This window comes from Dendropsophus ebraccatus, chromosome 2, assembly GCF_027789765.1.
Source record: "Dendropsophus ebraccatus isolate aDenEbr1 chromosome 2, aDenEbr1.pat, whole genome shotgun sequence".
Taxonomy (NCBI): Eukaryota; Metazoa; Chordata; class Amphibia; order Anura; family Hylidae; genus Dendropsophus; species Dendropsophus ebraccatus.
The window spans coordinates 213,386,035-213,412,711 of NC_091455.1; the positions used below are offsets into that span (position 1 = coordinate 213,386,035).

Here is a 26,677-nt window from a genome sequence, read left to right on the forward strand (position 1 = left end):
CTCCTGGATCTGCTGCCGCTCCTGCTCCAGCTCCTGCAACCTGTTACCTGTACTCTGCAGCTCCTGCTCGAGATGCCGGATTACATCGCTCTTTTCCTGCATTTGCTTTTCAAGAAAGACTCTCTCATCTGTGTAACCATCGAGGAGGCCTGAGGGGAGCGATGGGGGGGGGGGAGGCATTAGTGGAGACGCTAAACTAAGGGCTAAGACAAGTATAAAAAACCGCAACAAACAACGTGACTACATATACACAGTGACCCCACCAGCAGAATAGTGAGTGCAGCTCTGGGGTATAATACAAGATGGAACTCAGGATCAGTAATGTATGTACACATTGACCCCACCAGCAGAATAGTGAGTGCAGCTCTGGAGTATAATACAAGATGGAACTCAGGATCAGTAATGTAATGTATGTACACAGTGACCCCACCAGCAGAATAGTGAGTGCAGCTCTGGAGTATAAAACAGGATGGAACTCAGGATCAGTAATGTAATGTATATACACAGTGACCCCACCAGCAGAATAGTGAGTGCAGCTCTGGGGTATAATACAGGATGTAACTCAGGATCAGTAATGTAATGTATGTACACAGTGACCCCACCAGCAGAATAGTGAGTGCAGCTCTGGGGTATAATACAGGATGGAACTCAGGATCAGTAATGTAATGTATGTACACCGTGACCCCACCAGCAGAATAGTGAGTGCAGCTCTGGAGTATAATACATTACTGATCCTGAGTTACATCTTGTATTATACTCCAGAGCTGCACTCACTATTCTGCTGGTGGGGTCACTGTGTACATACATTACATTACTGATCCTGAGTTACAATTTGTATGTACACAGTGACCCCACCAGCAGAATAGTGAGTGCAGCTCTGGGGTATAATACAGGATGGAACTCAGGATCAGTAATGTATGTACACAGTGACCCCACCAGCAGAATTAGTGAGTGCAGCTCTGGGGTATAATACAGGATGGAACTCAGGATCAGTAATGTAATGTATGTACACAGTGACCCCACCAGCAGAATAGTGAGTGCAGCTCTGGGGTATAATACAGGATGGAACTCAGGATCAGTAATGTATGTACACAGTGACCCCACCAGCAGAATAGTGAGTGCAGCTCTGGAGTATAATACAGAATGGAACTCAGGATCAGAAATGTAATGTATGCACACAGTGACTTTACCAGCAGAATAGTGAGTGCAGCTCTGGAGTAGAATACAGGATGTAACGTAGGATCAGGATATATTATATCTTTCTGTAGATGTATTCTATGTAAATTGTGAAATGGTTTTCAGATACAACAAAACCTATTGAGAAGCACTATGGAGATGTTTTCGTCATGAGCCGGGTAGTACACAATGGCTTGCACAATGGTGTATACTCAGTACACAGAGCACACTATGTCCTCCTATAGGGCAGGTATACAGGATGGGGTGACCGGCCCTACCCCTGCACTGCACATACTATAACTGACTGCCCCCCCGCCCCCCTGAAGGGCTGACATATCTCCCACCGCAGCCACCAATCACTCCTATATACATACTATATACATACTATAATACACATGGCTGCCCCCCGCCCCCCTGAAGGGCTGACATATCACTCCAGCACATCTATATACATACTATAATACACATGACTGCCCCCCCCCCCCGCCCCCCCTGAAGAGCGGACATATCACTCCAGCACATCTATATACATACTATATACATACTGTAATACACATGGCTGCCCCCCGCCCCCCCTGAAGAGCGGACATATCACTCCAGGCACATCTATATACATACTATATACATACTATAATACACATGGCTGCCCCCCGCCCTCCTGAAGAGCGGACATATCACTCCAGGCACATCCACTATTAATACTTAAGCCGCATAAATATTGACAGGACAAGTCGGTGCAGGTTTTATAGCATTGTGTGTGGATTCCAGCTGTCATCTGCTCGGCGGGTCAGGAGGAGCATTACACCTGGTGATTATACTGGGCCCTCTATGGTAACACCGTATCCACAATAAGAGAGCCCTCCCAGGAGTTCTGCTCTGGAGGTTAGGAGATGTTCTGCGCTAATAACTAATAACCAGCTCAATAACCAGGACACGGCTGCAAAATAGTAATCACCATCACTGCACTGCATTGCATTAAAGGGGCACTCCAACGAAAAATATATAGATATATATTTTCAAATCACCTAGTGTGAGAAAGTTATAAAGTTTTGTAAACTAATTCTACATAAAAATCTCCCGTCTTCCCATACTTATCAGCTGCTGTATGTCCTGCAGGAAGTGGTGTATTCTCTCCAGTCTGACACAGTGATCTCTGCCGCCACCTCTGTCCATGTCAGGAACTGTCCAGAGCAGCAGCAAATCCCCATAGAAAACCTCTCCTGCTCTGGACAGTTCCTGACATGCACAGAGGTGGCAGCAGAGAGCACTGTGTAACGCAGAAGAGAATACACCACTTCTTGTAGGACATACAGCAGCTGATAAGTACTGGAAGAATGGGGATTTTATCAAAGTACCTACCCCTACCGCTGTGCTGATCACTAGTCAGACTGAACATGAAATACTGTGTACAGGAAAGTAGTAGCAGAGGTGAAGACAGATGAGCAGAGTAATACATGGGTGGACTACAGGACACAGTATAAAGATGGCGGAGGGTTACCCAATAACTACTAATAAATATAACAAAGATGTCTGCCATCATCTACTTGCACAGCGACTAGAACTTTACACATAACCAGGGGGAATGCTCCACCCCATGAGCAGGGTTCCCCAACATGATGCTCTCCGGCTGCTGCAGTACTACAACTCCCAGCATGCTAGAGTGCTACAGGTTGGGCAATGTTTGCCTACAGCAAAGAAGTGGATTCTTTTCTGTAAGAGCAGTGAGAACACACTTTCTTTTGGCAGCTGGGGCCGAGGAGCCTACATCAGAGTGTACAGAAAGACTCTATCCGGTGACCGGCCTCCTGTAAAGACTATATTACATAGGGTTAATAATCTACACACTAAAAGCTTGTGTCCATGGAGCGCAGAGCCGGGCCCGGGGCAGCAGTCCAAGGTGACAGAGGTTTGCCTGCATTCCTTTATAATGGAGTTTTATAGAGCGCCACCCGCAGTTACTATGTGGAAAGACAAACTTATAGCTCATAAACCCGGACCCCAAAACCCTGTGATGTCCCCCCTCCCCCGGACCCCATAGCCCTGTGAGGTCTCCTCTCCCACCACCCCAGACTCCATATCCATGTGAAGTGTCTCCTGGATGCCATAACCCTGTGATGTCTCCAGTGTGGCGCTATTGTCCCCAGTGTGGCGCTATTGTCCCCAGTGTGGCGCTATTGTCCTCAGTGTGGCGCTATTGTCCTCAGTGTGGCGCTATTGTCCTCAGTGTGGCGCTATTGTCCTCAGTGTGGCGCTATTGTCCTCAGTGTGGCGCTATTGTCCTCAGTGTGGCGCTATTGTCCTCAGTGTGGCGCTATTGTCCTCAGTGTGGCGCTATTGTCCTCAGTGTGGCGCTATTGTCCTACAATGTCAGGCGTATCAGGACTCCTCCAGCAGCCGTCTGCCCGGCGCACACACCGCTCTTTGTAACCAGCTATTAAAGTAATAAATCCAGTATATCATTAGCAAAGACAATGAAACAGGGCGGCCGGCGGCACAATATGGCGATAAATACAGACGGCCGTCTCTAATAATAGTTTACAAGAGAAGGACACGGTGTGCGTAACAAGGTTGTAGCAGAGCGGAGTCATGTACAGAACTTCCTGCCGTTGCATTGTTTATGTACGGAGGGAGGATCCCGCATAGTAATACTAATGACCATACTACTATGGGAGAACCCCGAAGATAATACCGCCCTGATGTATACCATCCTGCTCTATACAGGTCTTATCTACATGACCAGGGAGATTAGATACGTTACACACGGATTTGCTGCTAGCTACTTCTGAAATGATCCATAAAATAAAATGCAGAATCATCAAAAAAGTGAGAATCAGCTGCATAATAACCTGTAGGTGTAACGGCCTGCGGGAAATTCCTCCGAGCTTAAGCGTCCGGGGAGCGTTCACAGCGGAGCACCGATTCTTATCACATACCAGTATTGGCCCTGTTCACACTTGTGCTGCAGTTTCGCTGATGCATCATGACTAGTGTCGAGCCGACTTGCCAGACTGTTCGGATTCGTGAAGGTTCTATTATCCTGAACACTCAGTATTAGACTCCCGACAGCTGGAGAAGTTGGATGCCGCCTTAGGCTGTATCCATGTTCTCCAGGACTCCAAAGGGCGGCATCAAACTTCTCCAGCCATCGGGAGTCAGATTCTGAGCGTTCGGGTTAGTGGAACCTTGACGGACCCGGACAGTCTGCCATGTCCACTCAGTCCCAATCATGACACATCATGGGGTCCCTCCTATAATGGCCGCCAATAGCCTCTGGTGAATTACATTGGGTCCAGGTTTTTTTTTGTTAAATCAGATGAATCAGTAGAGGAGGGCGCTGGAGGACATGTGAACAGTGTTCTATATGATATAATGGTAAATGGCTGCTATGTACGGGCTCCCCCACAGAGTAAGGGGATCATTCAGGTGTCAGGTGGCGATGTGCTGCGGAGTATGGACTAGGATTCAGAACTCCCAGCATCCTCATTCATTATGTCAGTACAGTAGCACAAAGATTGAGACAGTTTCAAAGTTCTGGGCTGGATTCTCTTCTATATTATCCACCTATTTACGACACAGCGGGATTACTGTGGACACACGTGGCTTGGGGTTTATTAGTCAGAGGTCCTGACACCTGTGACATAACATGGTCCCACATCCCCTGTGACATAACATGGTCCCACATCCCCTGTGACATAACATGGTCCCACATCCCCTGGGACATAACATGGTCCCACATCCCCTGTGACATAACATGGTCCCACATCCCCTGTGACATAACATGGTCCCACATCCTGTGACATAACATGGTCCCACATCCCCTGTGACATAACATGGTCCCACATCCCCTGTGACATAACATGGTCCCACATCCCCTGTGACATAACATGGTCCCACATCCCCTGTGACATAACATGGTCCCACATCCCCTGGGACATAACATGGTCCCACATCCCCTGTGACATAACATGGTCCCACATCCCCTGTGACATAACATGGTCCCACATCCCCTGTGACATAACATGGTCCCACATCCCCTGGGACATAACATGGTCCCACATCCCCTGGGACATAACATGGTCCCACATCCCCTGGGACATAACATGGTCCCACATCCCCTGTGACATAACATGGTCCCACATCCCCTGTGACATAACATGGTCCCACATCCCCTGTGACATAACATGGTCCCACATCCCCTGTGACATAACATGGTCCCACATCACCTGGGACATAACATGGTCCCACATCACCCCCACATCACCTGGGACATAACATGGTCCCACATCACCTGGGACATAACATAGTCCCACATCCCCTGTGACATAACATGGTCCCACATCCCCTGTGACATAACATGGTCCCACATCCCCTGGGACATAACATGGTCCCACATCCCCTGGGACATAACATGGTCCCACATCACCTGGGACATAACATGGTCCCACATCCCGTGTGACATAACATGGTCCCACATCCCCTGTGACATAACATGGTCCCACATCCCCTGTGACATAACATGGTCCCACATCACCTGGGACATAACATGGTCCCACATCACCCCCACATCACCTGGGACATAACATGGTCCCACATCACCTGGGACATAACATAGTCCCACATCCCCTGTGACATAACATGGTCCCACATCCCCTGTGACATAACATGGTCCCACATCCCCTGGGACATAACATAGTCCCACATCCCCTGGGACATAACATGGTCCCACATCCCCTGTGACATAACATGGTCCCACATCCCCTGGGACATAACATGGTCCCACATCACCTGGGACATAACATGGTCCCACATCACCTGGGACATAACATGGTCCCACATCACCTGGGACATAACATGGTCCCACATCACCTGGGACATAACATGGTCCCACATCACCTGGGACATAACATGGTCCCACATCCCCTGGGACATAACATGGTCCCACATCCCCTGTGACATAACATGGTCCCACATCCCCTGGGACATAACATGGTCCCACATCACCTGGGACATAACATGGTCCCACATCACCTGGGACATAACATGGTCCCACATCACCTGGGACATAACATGGTCCTGTATCAGCCGCAGCCTGCGGGGACACATTTCCTATAGAAGAATTCTGCATGCTCTGCAGCTTGTATGGTAGGACGGACACTCCCAGACCCGGCATACACACGACGCCTTCTACACAGCGATAGATGCAGATTCCATGTGCGGCCTACCCTGAGGGCTAACAGCATGAGAAATCCCTTAAAGAAGCCTGATCCGAATCTGTTCTCTAAAGAATAATAGTAATAATATTGAAGGGGACGTTCACCAGAAAAGAAACCTCTCTTTCAAATCAACTGGTGACAAATAGTGTAAGAGATGTGGAAAATACTTCTATGAAAAAAATCTCCCGTCTTCCAGAACTTATCAGCTGCTGTATGTCCTGCAGGAAGTGGTGTATTCTCTCCAGTCTGACACAGTGCTCTCTGCTGCCACCTCTGATCATGTTAGGAACTGTCCAGAGCAGCAGCAAATCCCCATAGAAAACCTCTCCTGCTCTGGACAGTTCCTGACATGGACAGAGGTGGCAGCAGAGAGCACTGTGCCAGACTGCAGAGAATACACCACTTCCTGCAGGACATACAGCAGCTAAGAAGTAAATAAAGATTAGATTTTTTTTTTTTTAATAAATTACAAATCTCTGCCACTTTATGGCACCAGTTGATATAAAAAAAATTTTTTGTGTGAACAATCCCTTTAAATCTATGAATCCCTTATACTACAACTATATGGAGAACGCTGGGAGCCAGGGAGTGAGGAGTATGGCTTGTTCTAACTCGGAACCTTGGAACCTTTGGTACGTTTCTATGACATGTCAAGAGTTTTAAGTGATAGGGACACTTTATATTGACCGGATATGTTACATAGCTGTGAGTCAGGTGACCGCATACACGTGCACGCTCAGCTCAGAAGAATGTGCATGTACTTCAAGAGGACCGGTCACCGTTACAGCCCCCTATACTCACCTGATCCCGCCTGGTCCCGCTTCCTGATCCGGTCGGGTCACGGAGACATGAGCGCGCGCGCTGACAGGAGAGTCCGATGCCCATAGAGAATGACGGAGAATTGGACTCCCCATTCATTCTCTATGAGCGTCGGACTCTCCTGTGAGCACACGCGCCGGGTTTCGGGCGCTCATATCTCCGTGACCCGACCAGATCAGGAAGCGGAACCTGGCAGGATCAGGTGAGTATAGGGGGCTGTAACAGGGGGTCAGGAGCCTGTCACCCCGGCACGGGGGGGGTGACAGGTCTCTTTCAATCAGAGAGCTGCTGTCAGACTTCACTCCTACAGAGGAGAGGAAGAGAAGCCACCATGTTGTATCCTACTAGATCAGGGATAGGGAACCTTCACGCCTCCAGCAGTAGCAGAACTACAATTCCCATCATGCCTGGACAGCCAAAGCCAAGTCCAGGCATGATGGGAATTGTAGTTTTGCAACAGCAGGAGTTTTCCCCATCCCTGTGCTAGATCTATTACTTTCTACGAGCAGAGACGCTACAGGTCTGTAATGGATTGTGAAGGACATGTGGCGGTACTTACCTTCAGCTTTGCTGAGCTCCAGCGCCAGGTGCTCGCGGGCTTTGGCCTCCTCGTTGAGTCTTTCTTGAAGCTCCTCCTGGCATCTCAGCAGGTCACTAGTCTCCTGTTTCCGTTTGATGGACTCCCGTACCAGTTCTGTCTGTGCCACTTTGGCATGTGCCAGCTGCAACGAGAAGAAGACTCTGTATGAAGACGAGAGCTCAGAGAAAAGTCCAACTCTACTACATGAATCAGGATCGGGCGCCGCACATTATTAGAGGGATTGTTCACCAAAATTTTTCTTTCTTTCAAGTCAATTGGTGCCAGAAAGTGCCAGAGATTTGTAATTTACTTCTATTAAAAAAAGAATCCACTCTTCCAGTACTCATCAGCTGCTGTATGTCCTGAAGGAAGTGGTGTATTCTCTCCAGTCTGACACAGTGCTCTCTGCTGCCACCTCTGTCCATATCAGGAACTGTCCAGAGCAGGAGAGGTTTTCTATACACCACTTCCTGCAGGACATACAGCAACTGATAAGTACTGGAGAACTGGAGATTTTTACATAGAAGTAAATTACAAGTCTCTGGCACTTTCTGACACCAGATGATTTGAAAGAAAACATTTTTTTTTAGTTCTGAAGAGGTTAATATTTCCCGTTCTACAGACATCTGAACAATAACAATCATCCCACGATGTACAACAAACATATTACTAAGAAAGGAGGAGAAAACCACAAGAAAGAGTTTAATACAGAGGTCCCAGAGAGTCTCCTCAAGACAAAGAGACTCTGTTCAGTATGATAAGAGGTGATACACCAGTCCTTAAAGGGGAGGTTTATATACAGCCATGGAGAGTGAAACACAGGGGGAAATCTACCAAACCTAACTGAAGGAGGCACAAATCATAAGGGACACTTTTCCTTTAAGCCCCTTGAAGGGTTTGTTTACCCAAAAATTTTTTCTTTCAAATCAACCGGTACCAGATAGCTATACAGATTTGTAATTTTACTTCTATTTAGAAATCTTTAGTCTTCCAGTACTTATCAGCTACTGTATGTCCTGCAGGAAGTGGTGTATTCTCTCTAGTCTGACACAGTGCTCTCTGCTGCCACCTCTGTCCATGCCAGGAACTGTCCAGAGCAGCAGCAAATCCCCATAGAAATCCTCTCCTGCTTTGATATGAAGAATACTACCGCCTGGCGCCTTATGTAATATGTGACGGTCGTAAACTTAAAACTGGAAATAAAACTTGATTAATTTTCTCCCGCATAGAACATATGACGGCGAAGGCGACGTCTAATAACATTCCCGGCCGTCGCCACTCCCAGGTGCAGCGCTTGATGTGGAAACTTTTCCCTTTTATTTGTGGACACTGCAATTATAATAATAATGATATATGGTAATGGCTGTTATTATGCTACAAGTATTACAACACTGTTATTATAGTACCGGCCTCCGGAGATTATAACATCTATACGGGTTCTACAGAGTTCAGACGCATGAAGGGAGTTATCTGGAAATAGAAGAAACAGGATCTGCTGATTTTTTTTCTTTTTAAATGGCGCCCCCCTCCAACTGCTGGTCAGGTCTGGTATTGCAAAAATCGCCACATTCACCTGAATGGGGGACTAGCTGCAAAACCAATCAGGATCAAGTTTGTAGGCAATTTAGTTGGTGCAATCTAGTATAATACAGAATTCTGAAAAGTTATATAAACTGCCACTTATCTCAGTATTTACCCATATTAGGGGCTGTATACTAATCAATAAGGGCTGTAGGACCCCCCACCCAACCACATAGCTTTAACACAAACACTTTGGCGTAGATTGTTTCAAATGCAGCATAATTATAGCCCAATTTTCACAATTGTGGAGGATTATATATAGTTTAGATACTTTTGTGCCTTATATGGCAAAGGGGCGTGGCTTCAGTGAAAAGGAGGCTTGTTCTGGTAAAAGGGGTGTGGTATACAGTGGACCTGGCGGCAGCTTTTTGCCAACTAAAGGGTCTTTTTACACAGGCCGATAATAGGCAAGGAGTGTTGCTGTAAACACTCTGTCGGACGATAATCGGTCCGTGCAAAAGTGTCATTGATCAGTTACGGAGCGGGAAAACGCTGATCGTTTCTTTTGTGTTGCATATTGGCTGCCCATTTCCTTGTGTAAACAGATGTACGGCCAATAATAATAACAACGTAAATGACCGCACAAACGATACAGTGATTGTGCGTGCTGTACTCAGCTTTATAGAGAATGAATAGAGATGCAGGTCACATACCGCACCCACGGATGTATTCCGGGCGGATCTGCAATCTCTTTCTTACCCCCTATCCTGTGGATATGGGAAAAGTTGGTTTTATGTTAGAATACCTCTTTAAAGTAGGTCTTCTTACTCTGAATCAGGAGCTATAACTCTTATTTCAATCTGTTGCTCCAGCGCTGAGATATAAGCTTTAGAAGTTTTATGCAAATTAGGATATTTATCCCACAAGGTGTTTCCCTGAGCTGCAATCCAGACAGAGTGGGTGGGGCTTGTTCTCCTTATTTGCATAAAACTGCTACAAGCTTATATCTGAGCGCTGGAGTGACGGATTGTAGTAAGAGTTAGATCCCATAATGTCCTCCTGGTTCATAGTCTCTACTTACATGTTTTTCTCTTGAATGATCATGAATAATCCTCCCAGTACCGAAACAAAAGAGAAAAACTACCATGAAGAAGAATGATGTAATAAAAAAAGAGGCGGAGAGATAACTGATGGGAAGCGGAGAGAATGTTCTGCAGGATACGGTCTATTTTACATAATGGAGCCTCCAGTGGGAGAGGCTTCACAGACTGGAATCCCACAGTCCTGGGTGGAGGATCACCCCCGGTCACAGAGGTTTACGACCTGCCACCGCCGCCAAGCTCACAAAGTCTCCAGCATGCAATTATTCCGGAATGTCCCTGGAATGGTCATGAATGATTTACGCGGCTGTGGGAAAAACTATCACATTGTGGAGCGGAGTACGAGGGGGAACGGATAGCCCTGTAATGTAATAGCGGCTCCAGGGGCTCCTGTTACCTCTCTGCAGAGACATCTACAACACAGGAACGTGGCTTCTGTAGAGGACACTCACTTTATGGCCATGGTCCACAACTGTTGCAAAATATTACAACTCCCAGCATGTTCGGACCTGACCTGCATGCTGGGGGTTGGAGTTCTGCAAAAAGGGGAGAGACGCAGGTTGGGAATCATTGTTAGGATATACATTAGTTATTTTGAATGGCCGTTTACACGATTATCAGCAGGGTGTAGTGGAAGCAACGCTCCTGCGGCCGATACTCACCCTGTTTCACAGCAGAACATACTTACTATCTGCGCTGCTGTGATCCAGCATCCTCTTATCCGGCTCTCCCTTCTAGCCACTGTGCCTTCAGGCCCCGCCTCCGGCTGCCATTTATTCTGGAGGAGGCTGGGCCGGATAACACAGTGGCTGGAAGAGACAGATGGAGAAGAGGATGCCGGATCACAGCAGCGCAAAAGGTAAGTATGCACTGCTGTGCGATCTGAAAACTGACTGCACAGATATATACATATCCGAGGTGTCAGTACAATCATACAAGGATCATACCTGGATGGTCTCATATTGTGCCACCTATGGGGTCCTCTAGTTCTCATAGACAGAGCTTCTCTTCCTGCTCATTCTAATCACTGGTTGGGGTGTAAACACTCAAATTTCTGACATATATACTTTAAAGGGATTACCCAGGCTTAGAAAAACATAGCCGCTTTTTTTCCCCAGAAGCAGCACTTCTCCTGCCCTCAGCTCTAATTAAGTGAATGGAGTTGAGTAGTAATACCACACACATCCTGGGGACAAGGGTGGCGCTGTTTTTGCATAAAAGTAGCCATCTTTTTCTAGCGCTGGAAAACCCCTTTAAGAATAAAGTAAAAACTAGGTGTCACTATCCCCCAATGCGCCCCTGTGCAATCGGACGCAGTCATCAGTGATCGCCTGTATCCCGGGACCCCATTTATACACATAATAGTCGGCACTTCACACATTTACAGGAGGAACAACAGAGGAAATATACTAAGAAAAGATGCTGTTTCAGTGTAATTGCATAGAGAATGTAGCGACGTCCGGTACAGTGAACGGCCCCATCCGTCGTGGCTGTAACCCAGGCAGGATTTATAGTATGACCGCCCGGTCAGCTACAAGTACAAGGAAGTGTATGGCCTAAGCCGCAGCACAGATGCCCCATGATGGTGAGCAGTGTTATGGGGTAAACTCTATCATCAAATCTATCATCAAGGGTTTTATTGCTCTTTTGCAAAGAAAGGGGAAGGTCAGCAGAATTTTTTTTTCTTTCAAATCAACTGGTTCTAGAAAGTTCCAGAGATTAGTAATTTACTTCTATTAAAAAAATCTTCAGTCTTATAGTACTTATCAGCTGCTGTATGTCCTGCAGGAAGTGGTGTATTCTCTCCAGTCTGACACAGTGCTCTCTGCTGCCCCCTCTGTCCATGTCAGGAACTGTCCAGAGCAGCTGCAAATCCCCATAGAAAACCTCTCCTGCTCTGGACAGTTCCTGACATGGACAGAGGTGGCAGCAGGGAGCACTGTGTCAGACTGGAGAGAATGCACCACTTCCTGCATGACATACAGCAGCTGATAAGTACTGCGTCACAAAAAGGACGAACAAGACAGTCGGGCGTTCTCTGCAAAATAAACACCAGGCTGCCAATAAAATGACTACGCCCTAATGTCTACACAACAATGCTGACCCCATCCAGCCGCAGTCACATCTATCCTGTTACTGTACACCTGCCGACACTATACTCCACCACATACTGTACACCCGCCGACACTATACTCCACCACATACTGTACACCTGCCAACACTATACTCCACCCCATACTGTACACCTGCCAACACTATACTCCACCCCATACTGTACACCCGCCGACACTATACTCCACCACATACTGTACACCTGCCAACACTATACTCCACCCCATACTGTACACCTGCCGACACTATACTCCACCACATACTGTACACTTACCGACACTATACTCCACCACATAGTGTACACCTGCCGACACTATACTCCACCACATACTGTACACTTACCGACACTATACTCCACCACATACTGTACACCTGCCGACACTATACTCCACCACATACTGTACACCTGCCGACACTATACTCCACCCCATACTGTACACCTGCCGACACTATACTCCACCCCATACTGTACACCCGCCGACACTATACTCCACCACATACTGTACACCCGCCAACACTATACTCCACCCCATACTGTACACCTGCCGACACTATACTCCACCCCATACTGTACACCTGCCGACACTATACTCCACCCCATACTGTACACCTGCCGACACTATACTCCACCACATACTGTACACCTGCCGACACTATACTCCACCCCATACTGTACACCTGCCGACACTATACTCCACCCCATACTGTACACCCGCCGACAATATACTCCACCCCATACTGTACACCCGCCGACACTATACTCCACCACATACTGTACACCCGCCGACACTATACTCCACCCCATACTGTACACCCGCCGACACTATACTCCACCACATACTGTACACCCGCCGACACTATACTCCACCCCATACTGTACACATGCCGACACTATACTCCACCCCATACTGTACACCTGCCAACACTATACTTAACCCCATACTGTACACCCGCCGACACTATACTCCACCGCATACTGTACACCTGCCAACACTATACTTAACCCCATACTGTACACCTGCCGACACTATACTCCACCCCATACTGTACACCCGCCGACACTTTACTCCACCACATACTGTACACCTGCCAACACTATACTTAACCCCATACGGTACACCCGCCAACACTTTACTCCAACACATACTGTACACCTGACAACATTATACTCCACCACATACTGTACACCCGCCGACACTATACTCCACCCCATACTGTACACCTGACACTATACTCCACCACACACTGTACACCTGGCACTATACTCCACCCCATACTGTACACCCGCCGACACTATACTCCACCACATAGTGTACACCTGCCGACACTATACTCCACCACATACTGTACACCTGCCGACACTATACTCCACCACATACTGTACACCTGCCGACACTATACTCCACCACATACTGTACACCTGCCGACACTATACTCCACCCCATACTGTACACCTGCCAACACTATACTTAACCCCATACGGTACACCCGCCGACACTTTACTCCACCACATACTGTACACCTGACAACATTATACTCCACCACATACTGTACACCTGCCAACACTATACTCCACCCCATACTGTACACCTGCCGACACTATACTCCACCACATACTGTACACCTGCCGACACTATACTCCACCACATACTGTACACCTACCGACACTATACTCCACCACATAGTGTACACCCGCCGACACTATACTCCACCACATACTGTACACCTACCGACACTATACTCCACCACATACTGTACACCCGCCGACACTATACTCCACCCCATACTGTACACATGCCGACACTATACTCCACCCCATACTGTACACCCGCCGACACTATACTCCACCCCATACTGTACACCTGACACTATACTCCACCACATACTGTACACCCGCCGACACTATACTCCACCCCATACTGTACACCCGCCGACACTATACTCCACCCCATACTGTACACCTGCCGACACTATACTCCACCACATACTGTACACCTACCGACACTATACTCCACCACATAGTGTACACCTGCCGACACTATACTCCACCACATACTGTACACCTGCCGACACTATACTCCACCCCATACTGTACACCTGCCGACACTATACTCCACCCCATACTGTACACCCGCCGACACTATACTCCACCACATACTGTACACCCGCCAACACTATACTCCACCCCATACTGTACACCTGCCGACACTATACTCCACCCCATACTGTACACCTGCCGACACTATACTCCACCCCATACTGTACACCTGCCGACACTATACTCCACCACATACTGTACACCTGCCGACACTATACTCCACCCCATACTGTACACCCGCCGACACTATACTCCACCCCATACTGTACACCCGCCGACAATATACTCCACCCCATACTGTACACCCGCCGACACTATACTCCACCACATAGTGTACACCCGCCGACACTATACTCCACCACATACTGTACACCCGCCGACACTATACTCCACCCCATACTGTACACCCGCCGACACTATACTCCACCACATACTGTACACCCGCCGACACTATACTCCACCCCATACTGTACACATGCCGACACTATACTCCACCCCATACTGTACACCTGCCAACACTATACTTAACCCCATACTGTACACCCGCCGACACTATACTCCACCGCATACTGTACACCTGCCAACACTATACTTAACCCCATACTGTACACCTGCCGACACTATACTCCACCCCATACTGTACACCCGCCGACACTTTACTCCACCACATACTGTACACCTGCCAACACTATACTTAACCCCATACTGTACACCTGCCAACACTATACTTAACCCCATACGGTACACCCGCCAACACTTTACTCCAACACATACTGTACACCTGACAACATTATACTCCACCACATACTGTACACCCGCCGACACTATACTCCACCACATACTGTACACATGCCGACACTATACTCCACCCCATACTGTACACCCGCCGACACTATACTCCACCCCATACTGTACACCTGACACTATACTCCACCACACACTGTACACCTGGCACTATACTCCACCCCATACTGTACACCCGCCGACACTATACTCCACCACATAGTGTACACCTGCCGACACTATACTCCACCACATACTGTACACCTGCCGACACTATACTCCACCACATACTGTACACCTGCCGACACTATACTCCACCACATACTGTACACCTGCCGACACTATACTCCACCCCATACTGTACACCTGCCAACACTATACTTAACCCCATACTGTACACCCGCCGACACTTTACTCCACCACATACTGTACACCTGACAACATTATACTCCACCACATACTGTACACCTGCCAACACTATACTCCACCCCATACTGTACACCTGCCGACACTATACTCCACCACATACTGTACACCTGCCGACACTATACTCCACCACATACTGTACACCTACCGACACTATACTCCACCACATAGTGTACACCCGCCGACACTATACTCCACCACATACTGTACACCTACCGACACTATACTCCACCACATACTGTACACCCGCCGACACTATACTCCACCCCATACTGTACACATGCCGACACTATACTCCACCCCATACTGTACACCCGCCGACACTATACTCCACCCCATACTGTACACCTGACACTATACTCCACCACATAGTGTACACCTGCTGACACTATACTCCACCACATACTGTACACCCGCCGACACTATACTCCACCCCATACTGTACACCGACCTGACAATATACTCCACCACATAGTGTACACCTGCCGACACTATACTCCGCCACATACTGTACACCTGCCGACACTATACTCCACCACATACTGTACACCTGACACTATACTCCACCACATACTGTAACCTGCCGACACTATAATCCACCCCATACTGTACACCCGCCGACACTATACTCCACCCCATACTGTACACCTGCCGACACTATACTCCACCCCATACTGTACACCCGCCGACACTATACTCCACCACATACTGTACACCTGCCGACACTATACTCCGCCACATACTGTACACCTGCTGACACTATATTACACCCCATACTGTACACCTGACACTATACTCCACCACACACTGTACAATTGGCACTATACTCCACCCCATACTGTACACCTGCCGACACTATACTCCACCACATACTGTACACCTGCCGACACTATACTCCACCCCATACTGTACACCCGCCAACACTATACTCCACCCCATACTGTACACCTGCCGACACTATACTCCACCACATAGTGTACACCTGCCGACACTATACTCCACCACATACTGTACACCTGCCGACACTATACTCCACCACATACTGTACACCTGCCGACATTATACTCCACCACATACTGTACACCTGCCGACACTATACTCCACCACATAGTGTACACCTGCCGACACTATACTCCACCCCATACTGTACACCTGACACTATACTCCACCACATAGTGTACACCTGCCGACACTATACTCCACCCCATACTGTACACCTGACACTATACTCCACCACATAGTGTACACCTGCCGACACTATACTCCACCACATACTGTACACCTGCCGACACTATACTCCACCACATACTGTACACCTGCCGACACTATACTCCACCACATAGTGTACACCTGCCGACACTATACTCCACCCCATACTGTACACCTGACACTATACTCCACCACATAGTGTACACCTGCCGACACTATACTCCACCCCATACTGTACACCTGACACTATACTCCACCACATAGTGTACACCTGCCGACACTATACTCCACCGCATACTGTACACCTGCCGACACTATACTCCACCACATACTGTCTGGTAGGAGACAAAATAAGATACAATACCAGCCACTGCCCATGGTGGCGCTATAGGTACTCCTATATGTTGCTTTTAAGCAGCTTCGTATTTTCTAATGTGCATGAGGGCCTCCTGACATTTCCCCAATAAATGATGTCGGGGGGCGGGTAGGATCAGGCACGTAGGATTTCAACTGCCTGATCCATATGTCCATGTCAGGAATCCAGAGCAGCAGCAAATCCCCATAGAAAACCTCTCCTGCTCTGGACAGTTCCTGACATGGACAGAGGTGGCAGCAGAGAGCACTATGTCAGACTGGAGAGAACACACCACTTCCTGCAGGACATACAGCAGCTGATAAGTACAGGAAGTATGTAGATTTTCACATAGAAGTAAATTACAAATCTGTATAACTTTCTGACACCAGTTGATATGAAAGAAAAAAAAAATTGCTGGAGTATCCTTTTAAATATCACTCAGCTTTTCCAGACAGACTGAAGGCGAGCCTTTGTTGCCGGTGTATTATAACTAGACTTATTATGTTATTACAGTCACATCTCCTGATCCATTGTGGAGGACTTTCTCCTTATCTTAAGACAATGGACCAGGTGGCGTCTGTGCAGAGTAAACAGGGTGATGTCACATCCTTGTCTTGGAGGAGCAGGACCTGCAGAAGGTTCCCAGCCCGGACTGACGGACGGAACGCTTTATTTGCTTCTTTACTACATGGATGCGGGGAGCTGAGTACACAAAACGGGCGCGTAATCCTCCTAATCTCTCTATGTATTTATTGGGTGAGAACATGGAGGGAAGCAAATGACGAGAAAAGGAAGTACAGCAAACAATGGAACAACTACTAACATGAAGCCTCTGGGCACAGCGAATACTGCCGGGTGCAGGGCCTGAGGGGAGCGGAGCATGACACAGCCGAACAGTACAGAGAAGGGGTGTCCAACCTGCCGCCCCCCAGCGGTTATAAAAAACTATAATCCCCATAATCCTCTGACAGACAAAGCTTTTGGCATGTATGCAGTGAAAGTGGTAAAAAAACTCAGTAAATTCTAGAAAGAGTCTGTGTTCTTACTGTCCACTAAAGGAGAGATAATAAGGTGGGGATTCCTACCCCTGCAGCTCACCTGCTTGCTTTGCTGTATAGACTAGGACAAGATTAGCAGAGTTACCTCATCATCATTACATATAATGACAGCTCTACTGACCTATATAAAGCAGATACAGATCAGACACCACATTCAGCTCATCTGTCGGCTTTGCTGTATAGACTAGGACAGAATTGGCAGAGCCACCTCATTACCATAAGATATGACAGCTCTACTGCACTGCTGGAGACCTATATAAAACAGATACAGATCAGAAGCCACATTCAGCTTTCAGCTTTGCTGTATGAACAAGGACCGGATTAGCACCGAAGGGGTCTCCTTATTATCACTGCATAAAAACACAGTACTACTGTACTTTTGGAGACCCTATATAAAGCAGATAGTGAATGATGCTCACCAGTCAACTTTACTGTACAGACTAGAATAGATTAGCAGAGCCATCTCATTACCATAAGATATAATGACAGGTCTACTGCACTGCTGGAGACCTATATAAAGCAGATACAGATCAGATACCACATTCAGCTCATCTGTCGGATTTGCTGTATAGACTAGGACTGGATTGGAAGAGCCATATCATTATCATAAGATATAATGAAAGTTCTACTGTACTTATGGAGACCCTATATAAAGCAGATATAGAAAGACACTATATGCAACTGTCTTGTGCCAATCCAATGTAACTGGGGAGGGGCTGTACTCCATAACTTCCTGGAGACTCTTATATTAATCATTTATATACTTAAATGCAATCAATGAAACATGACGTTCCCCTTAAACCCTACACTGCAGAACACACTGAGACATATAGACTATACAGGTATACACAATGCATGTGCAGTCACTGCAGCGGCCTCTGTATATCACCGATCAGGTTCAGCGCTACCACTAATGATTGGGGCCTGAAAGCCTAAGACACAACACAATGGCAGCTGCCTGATCAGCTCTTCAGACACAGGAGACACTGTATACCGGAGACCTGCACTGTGACCCTGCGTCACTCCAATGACTTCCAGGTGTCCGGTGACAAGGAGGCTGTTTGCATTTTCCACTTGGAGCCCTTCCTGGATTCCCTGATCACAGCCGTCAGTCACACCTAGCTATGTTGGCGTTCCTGGAGGATCTCAGACATGCAGATATGTGTGATAGCACAGGCTGGCTTATACCAAGATTACACGTACATAGCAGATTTATAACAAGCTGACTGGAGGGGGTCTGACCGCTGAGACCCCCACAATCCCAAGAATGGAGGTTCCTTGTCCCTTGTGTGAATAGAGCTGTAGTGTGCATGCTCGGCCTCTGCTCCATTCACTCTCTATGGGAATTCAGAAGACAGCCTAGCGCTGTGCGTCATCATACATTTCAAGGGATAAACAGACACCAGACCAGTATCAGGAAGTTAAAAAGTACAGTGAAATTTTTTTTTAGATATTCAGACCTATGTCAAATACGAGCACCAAACTAGTAGACTGGTGCTTCTTTAAAGGGGTATTCCAATGCAGGTTTAAAGAATTTTAGTGATACTCACCTACCCTGGTCTCACTAAGCTGGACCTGCTCAACTGGCCAATCACTGGTCAGCAGGCAGATCTGGCTGAGATCCTGGAAGCAGGAACAAGCAGTAAAGAGCGGGGACCACTGGCTGGCATAGGAGCTGAGGGGAACCAGGGCAGGTGAGTATCACAATTTTTTTTATTATCATGTCTCCAGCATAATATAAAAAAAAATTGTGAACCCGGAATACCCCTTTATTGAGCCTTATACACAGCTAAATGATTGACCGGCAATGATTTTAGGGCTGTATAATTCTACTAAGGAGCCAATGAATAAGAGCTTGCTCAGTCACCTGCCGGCCTGTTCGGTAAATAATCACTCAATGTAAATGGCCTTTAGGTGTTGGATCCTGCCCTTAAAGGAGCGTGTAAGCCCTGGTGGAGATTTGCAGCAGTTACCTGGAGATAATCCTGCAGTAATAATGAGGGATGATTGGGGTGATTCAGCAGGATTAGACGGGGTGGGACACGGAGTACATGATATATATATATATATATATATATATATATATATATATATATACAGTAACACTGATATATCTGCACCCGGAGACGCCGCAGCTAAACGTTTAATCAGAAGGAAATGAACTTTCGAGACTTTAGGTGTAACGTCTCATTGTCATAAAATAGTCAAGTGTTTAACTGAAAACAAAGTGCAACCTATGCTGGCTAATATAATATACACAGAGGCCGGGGTTACCCAACCCCGCAGTGGGCTGTGTATTTAACCTCTTAATGACCAGGCCTCTCAGAGTCCTAATGGTTGGTTACACTTTTTGATTGTTCCTTTCTGCTGTATTTTGTCTTCAATTATGTGAAAATAGTTAAAAGTTAAATTTTTTTGTTCATGTTTGAAAGAAAATTTTATATATATCACAATAATATTTATATATAGAATAAAAAAAAAAAAATCACACTCAGAGTGTACAGACAGCCTTAGGCTGCATTTACACGTTACGGGAGGTTGTCTGTGATCACAGATCCGTGCTCACAGAAAATTTTACAGCCCATTGCTTTCTATGGGGCTATTCAGATGTTCCGTGATTTCACGGATCCGTGATCCGTTCCGTTAAAAAATAGCACATGTCATTACTTGGAACGGATGCATGGAAAGGATTCCCCATAGAAATCAATGAGATCTGTGTTTTTCACGGATGTGACATCCGTGTTCATCCGTGAAAAACACGGATGTGATGTAATCAATGTAATTTAAAATGCTTTAACACAGATCCGTGAAAAAAACAGACACGGATGCAAAACGGATGAAAAACGGACTGTTTTGCACGGATCACGGAGATAGCTGCCGGACCACAATCACGGACCAGGAAAAACACTGAACGTGTGAATGCAGCCTTACGGTCCTGTCTAGGTCCTAGGTCACACTAGATACTATGGAGGACGTATTCTATAGTCTCATAAAGCATTTGGAGGTTGTTGAGATTAAAACAACCTGTAGCTTTAAAAGATTTTTTTTTAGAAATCTGCCTGGTTTTGTAGATTAACTCTTCACAGGGGTGACATGGTGATTTCAGAGCTGGGCTGTATGTCAGTACTACACACCCAGGTACTTCCTACCCCTCACTCCTCTGGCCAATCACACAGCACAGCACATACTCCTCTCTGTTATACAATGACAAAGCGCGGAATGACCATAACTTCAATTCTATGGGCAAACACACTCCCAACATGACTAAGAGGTCAGCATGGACCGTATAGTACATATCACAGAGCTGTAGACACAATATATGGTGCTTACATTACCTCCCTAAGCTGTCATGCTTAGCACACTTCTGCTCCTCTTTCCTATGAAACACAAGGAGAAAATTCCCTGTGTCTTCTTATATAACTGAATGCACAATGTAGTACAGTATGAGCCCATATCAGTCTATGGGTGCAGTGTAATGGATTGGTACAGTATGGGGCCATATCAGTCTATGGGTGCAGTATAACAGATTGGTACAGTATGGGCCCATATCAGTCTATGGGTGCAGTATAACAGATTGGTACAGTATGAGCCCATATCAGTCTATGGGTGCAGTATAAAGTACTGGTACAGTATGAGCCCATATCAGTCTATGGGTGCAGTATAATGTACTGGTACAGTATGGGCCCATATCAGTCTATGGGTGCTGTATAATGTACTGGTACAGTATGGGCCCATATCAGTCTATGGGTGCTGTATAATGTACTGGTACAGTATGGGCCCATATCAGTCTATGGGTACAGTATAGCAGATTGGTACAGTATGAGCCCATATCAGTCTATGGGTGCAGTATAAAGTACTGGTACAGTATGAGCCCATATCAGTCTATGGGTGCAGTATAATGTACTGGTACAGTATGGGCCCATATCAGTCTATGGGTGCAGTATAAAGTACTGGTACAGTATGGGCCAATATCAGTCTATGGGTGCAGTATAATGTACTGGTACAGTATGGGCCCATATCAGTCTATGGGTACAGTATAGCAGATTGGTACAGTATGAGCCCATATCAGTCTATGGGTGCAGTATAAAGTACTGGTACAGTATGAGCCCATATCAGTCTATGGGTGCAGTATAATGTACTGGTACAGTATGGGCCCATATCAGTCTATGGGTGCAGTATAAAGTACTGGTACAGTATGGGCCCATATCAGTCTATGGGTGCAGTATAAAGTACTGGTACAGTATGGGCCAATATCAGTCTATGGGTGCAGTATAATGTACTGGTACAGTATGGGCCAATATCAGTCTATGGGTGCTGTATAAAGTACTGGTACAGTATGGGCCAATATCAGTCTATGGGTGCAGTATAATGTACTGGTACAGTATGGGCCAATATCAGTCTATGGGTGCTGTATAATGTACTAGTACAGTATGGGCCCATATCAGTCTATGGGTGCAGTATAAATGTACTGGTACAGTATGGGGCCATATAAGTCTATGGGTGCAGTATAACAGATTGGTACAGTATGGGCCCATATCAGTCTATGGGTGCAGTATAACAGATTGGTACAGTATGAGCCCATATCAGTCTATGGGTGCAGTATAAAGTACTGGTACAGTATGAGCCCATATCAGTCTATGGGTGCAGTATAATGTACTGGTACAGTATGGGCCCATATCAGTCTATGGGTGCAGTATAAAGTACTGGTACAGTATGAGCCCATATCAGTCTATGGGTGCAGTATAATGTACTGGTACAGTATGAGCCCATATCAGTCTATGGGTGCAGTATAATGTACTGGTACAGTATGGGCCCATATCAGTCTATGGGTGCAGTATAACATATTGGTACAGTATGGGCCCATATCAGTCTATGGGTGCAGTATAATGTACTGGTACAGTATGGGCCCATATCAGTCTATGGGTGCAGTATAATGTACTGGTACAGTATGGGCCAATATCAGTCTATGGGTGCAGTATAATGTACTGGTACAGTATGGGCCAATATCAGTCTATGGGTGCTGTATAATGTACTAGTACAGTATGGGCCCATATCAGTCTATGGGTGCAGTATAAATGTACTGGTACAGTATGGGGCCATATAAGTCTATGGGTGCAGTATAACAGATTGGTACAGTATGGGCCCATATCAGTCTATGGGTGCAGTATAACAGATTGGTACAGTATGAGCCCATATCAGTCTATGGGTGCAGTATAAAGTACTGGTACAGTATGAGCCCATATCAGTCTATGGGTGCAGTATAATGTACTGGTACAGTATGGGCCCATATCAGTCTATGGGTGCAGTATAAAGTACTGGTACAGTATGAGCCCATATCAGTCTATGGGTGCAGTATAATGTACTGGTACAGTATGAGCCCATATCAGTCTATGGGTGCAGTATAATGTACTGGTACAGTATGGGCCCATATCAGTCTATGGGTGCAGTATAACATATTGGTACAGTATGGGCCCATATCAGTCTATGGGTGCAGTATAATGTACTGGTACAGTATGGGCCCATATCAGTCTATGGGTGCAGTATAATGTACTGGTACAGTATGGGCCAATATCAGTCTATGGGTGCAGTATAATGTACTGGTACAGTATGGGCCAATATCAGTCTATGGGTGCAGTATAAATGTACTGGTACAGTATGGGGCCATATAAGTCTATGGGTGCAGTATAACAGATTGGTACAGTATGGGCCCATATCAGTCTATGGGTGCAGTATAATGTACTGGTACAGTATGGGCCAATATCAGTCTATGGGTGCAGTATAATGTACTGGTACAGTATGGGCCAATATCAGTCTATGGGTGCTGTATAATGTACTGGTACAGTATGGGCCCATATCAGTCTATGGGTGCAGTATAATGTACTGGTGCAGTATGGGCCCATATTAGTCTATGGGTGCAGTGTAATGTACTGGTAGAGTACGGAGCCTGTAATAAGAGAAGACGTGATGTGGGATATCCAGGTTAACAGCGATCACACCTGAACACTGACACCATGAGTGGACTTTACCTGAAGTTGAGCAACCTTGCATCTAGCATTACTAAATTACACAATGCTGCTGGCAGTACAAACCAGGAACACAGAGTTATTTTTAGGAAAAAAAATTTTTTGAACATTTTTGACACAATTCCCATAAACAGAGCAAAAACCAACGGTGCATGAAAACTGTTATAGTAGTTATGTGAAACAGTCTCTTTTTAGTGGGTGTTTACCCTGCGAGTGGCCGCTATTTATAGCATTTCTGAGCTGTTACCCGTAACTGTATAGTTGGGTCATGTATGATACACTGTACATCAAGTAATCCACAAATATAGAAGACGCCTACACAGGTAACAAGTAATGTCACGATGTTAGACCCCACCCAGATGGATGATGTTACACAGCACTACATACAAACAACGGCCCTTTAAATGGGTTGTTCACAAAAAAAAATTCTTTCAAATCAACTGGTGCTAGAAAGTGCCAGAGATTTGTGATTTACTTCTATTCTCCAGTCTTCCAGTACTTATCAGCTGCTGTATGTAGTGCAGGAAGTGGTGTATTCTTTCCAGTCTGACACAGTGCTCTCTGCTGCCACCTCTGTCCATGTCAGGAACTGTCCAGAGCAGGAGAGGGGATGTCTGACTCCCACAACCTGCCTCCTATTGCTGTATACACATAAAAATAATTCTGTAATAGACTTGGATTCCCCAAAATATCTCCTGGTGCTGATCCTCCTCAGGGATCACGATCGTCATTTCTTTTGTCTTTCTGACGTCCACCTTTCATGGTGTACAGATACAATGAGACACAGGTAGGGACTTTATTGTACTGAGCATACCATGATAAGACTGAGGTACAGCCAAACATGGTGGAGCTGATGTACCTGTACCACAGAGTATGTGACGCCCATGGAAAAACAAAAAAAAAATTGTGCGTCACATGCCTCTGTTTTTTTTTGTTTTTTTTTTAAAATGGAAGTCTATTAGGGAAATCAGATTTCCATAGCTCCCATGTAATACTCTATCCCACCTGTGGGGGTGCTGTAGGAGAATGAAGCACTTTCTGTCAGCCGATCGCAGAGATCCCAGAAGTGTAATGGCCTCTGATGATTGTACTTTCAGCAGAACCCTATGAATCTTTATACAGAGGATACACCTGACCTGATGGTACTGCTAATAGTGGGGTTTTCCTATATCCAGTTGTAGAAAGAAGTGGGTAAGAGAATAATCCCGGGCTCCTATGAATCACAGGACATCACAAGCTTCAGCCGCTCATTGTCACCTATTATCTTCATTACCTGGAAAATATCTAGTGTTCCTGGAAGTCTCCGACCATAAGGATATGCGTATTACAGGGCCCGGTTATTAAGGTGATGTCACCCTGAGGTCAGCACACGGTGCACCAAGCCGCCTTATTTACATATCTAATAGACTACAAAGTTCCCAAAAACAGCGCAGAGAGGGATGAAGGTAATAAACATCCCCACATCCTCAGCGCCCCGAGCACTATAGCGGATTATCAGCAGGATAGAGGCTTCCAACCTGCTGATGGTTTAAGTTAAAATAAGAGGATTTAGAAAGCTGAGAGTTCTGCACTGACAGCTGTGTCACCAGTCCCAATAGACATCCATTGTATAACCCCGGGGGTTGAAGAGAGCGCCCCCCACATGTCAAACCACAAGGCTACAACCAGTGTACAAACTGGTGGCCTCAACAACACTAAAGGAAATCCCCAGTTTTCCCTCCCACTCAGTATCCTGGTGACATGTCGGGACACCTTCATGGGAAAACCCCCTCACACTCTCTGAGGCAAATAGAAAACAACTATATTATACTTTAGAAGTTATCTAGGATTATTAATAAAAAAAACAGTTTCTTTCTTGCAAAAACAGCGCCACCTCTGTCTTCAGGTTGTGTGCGGTATTACAATTAAACTCCATTCATGTAAATGGAACTAAGCTTCAAAACCCCCTCACCCAACCCGAGGACAGGAGGGGCGCTGTTTCTGGAAGAACCCCTGGAGAACCCCTTTAATAAACAAATGTTTGTGCTGTTTAGGAATTTCTGGCTCGTGCGACATCATAGAGGAATGGAGATATGTCTGTGAATGGTGAAAGGACCAAGCAGAATGGGGTAGGAGAAATACAGGTGAATGTAGAAGCAAATGTATATAGATGGGGTATATGTGTATATGCATGTGGGAAAGTACATTATGCCAGTATATGTGTG

General features: G+C 46.4%; 1 protein-coding gene across 6 annotated transcripts in view; it reads right to left on the bottom strand.

The window, feature by feature from the left end:
- AKAP9 (A-kinase anchoring protein 9) overlaps positions 1 to 26,677 on the bottom strand; it is a 161,265-nt gene that overhangs the window by 37,130 nt on the left and 97,458 nt on the right. For all 6 annotated transcript variants that reach the window (XM_069959453.1, XM_069959451.1, XM_069959452.1 and 3 more), the window contains 2 exons: positions 7,768 to 7,930; positions 1 to 149 (listed from right to left, as the gene is read on the bottom strand). The exon at positions 1 to 149 is cut by the window's left edge and continues 64 nt beyond it. In XM_069959453.1, coding sequence (XP_069815554.1) covers positions 1 to 149; positions 7,768 to 7,930 — 312 coding nt within the window. The remainder of the gene's footprint in view (positions 150 to 7,767; positions 7,931 to 26,677) is intronic.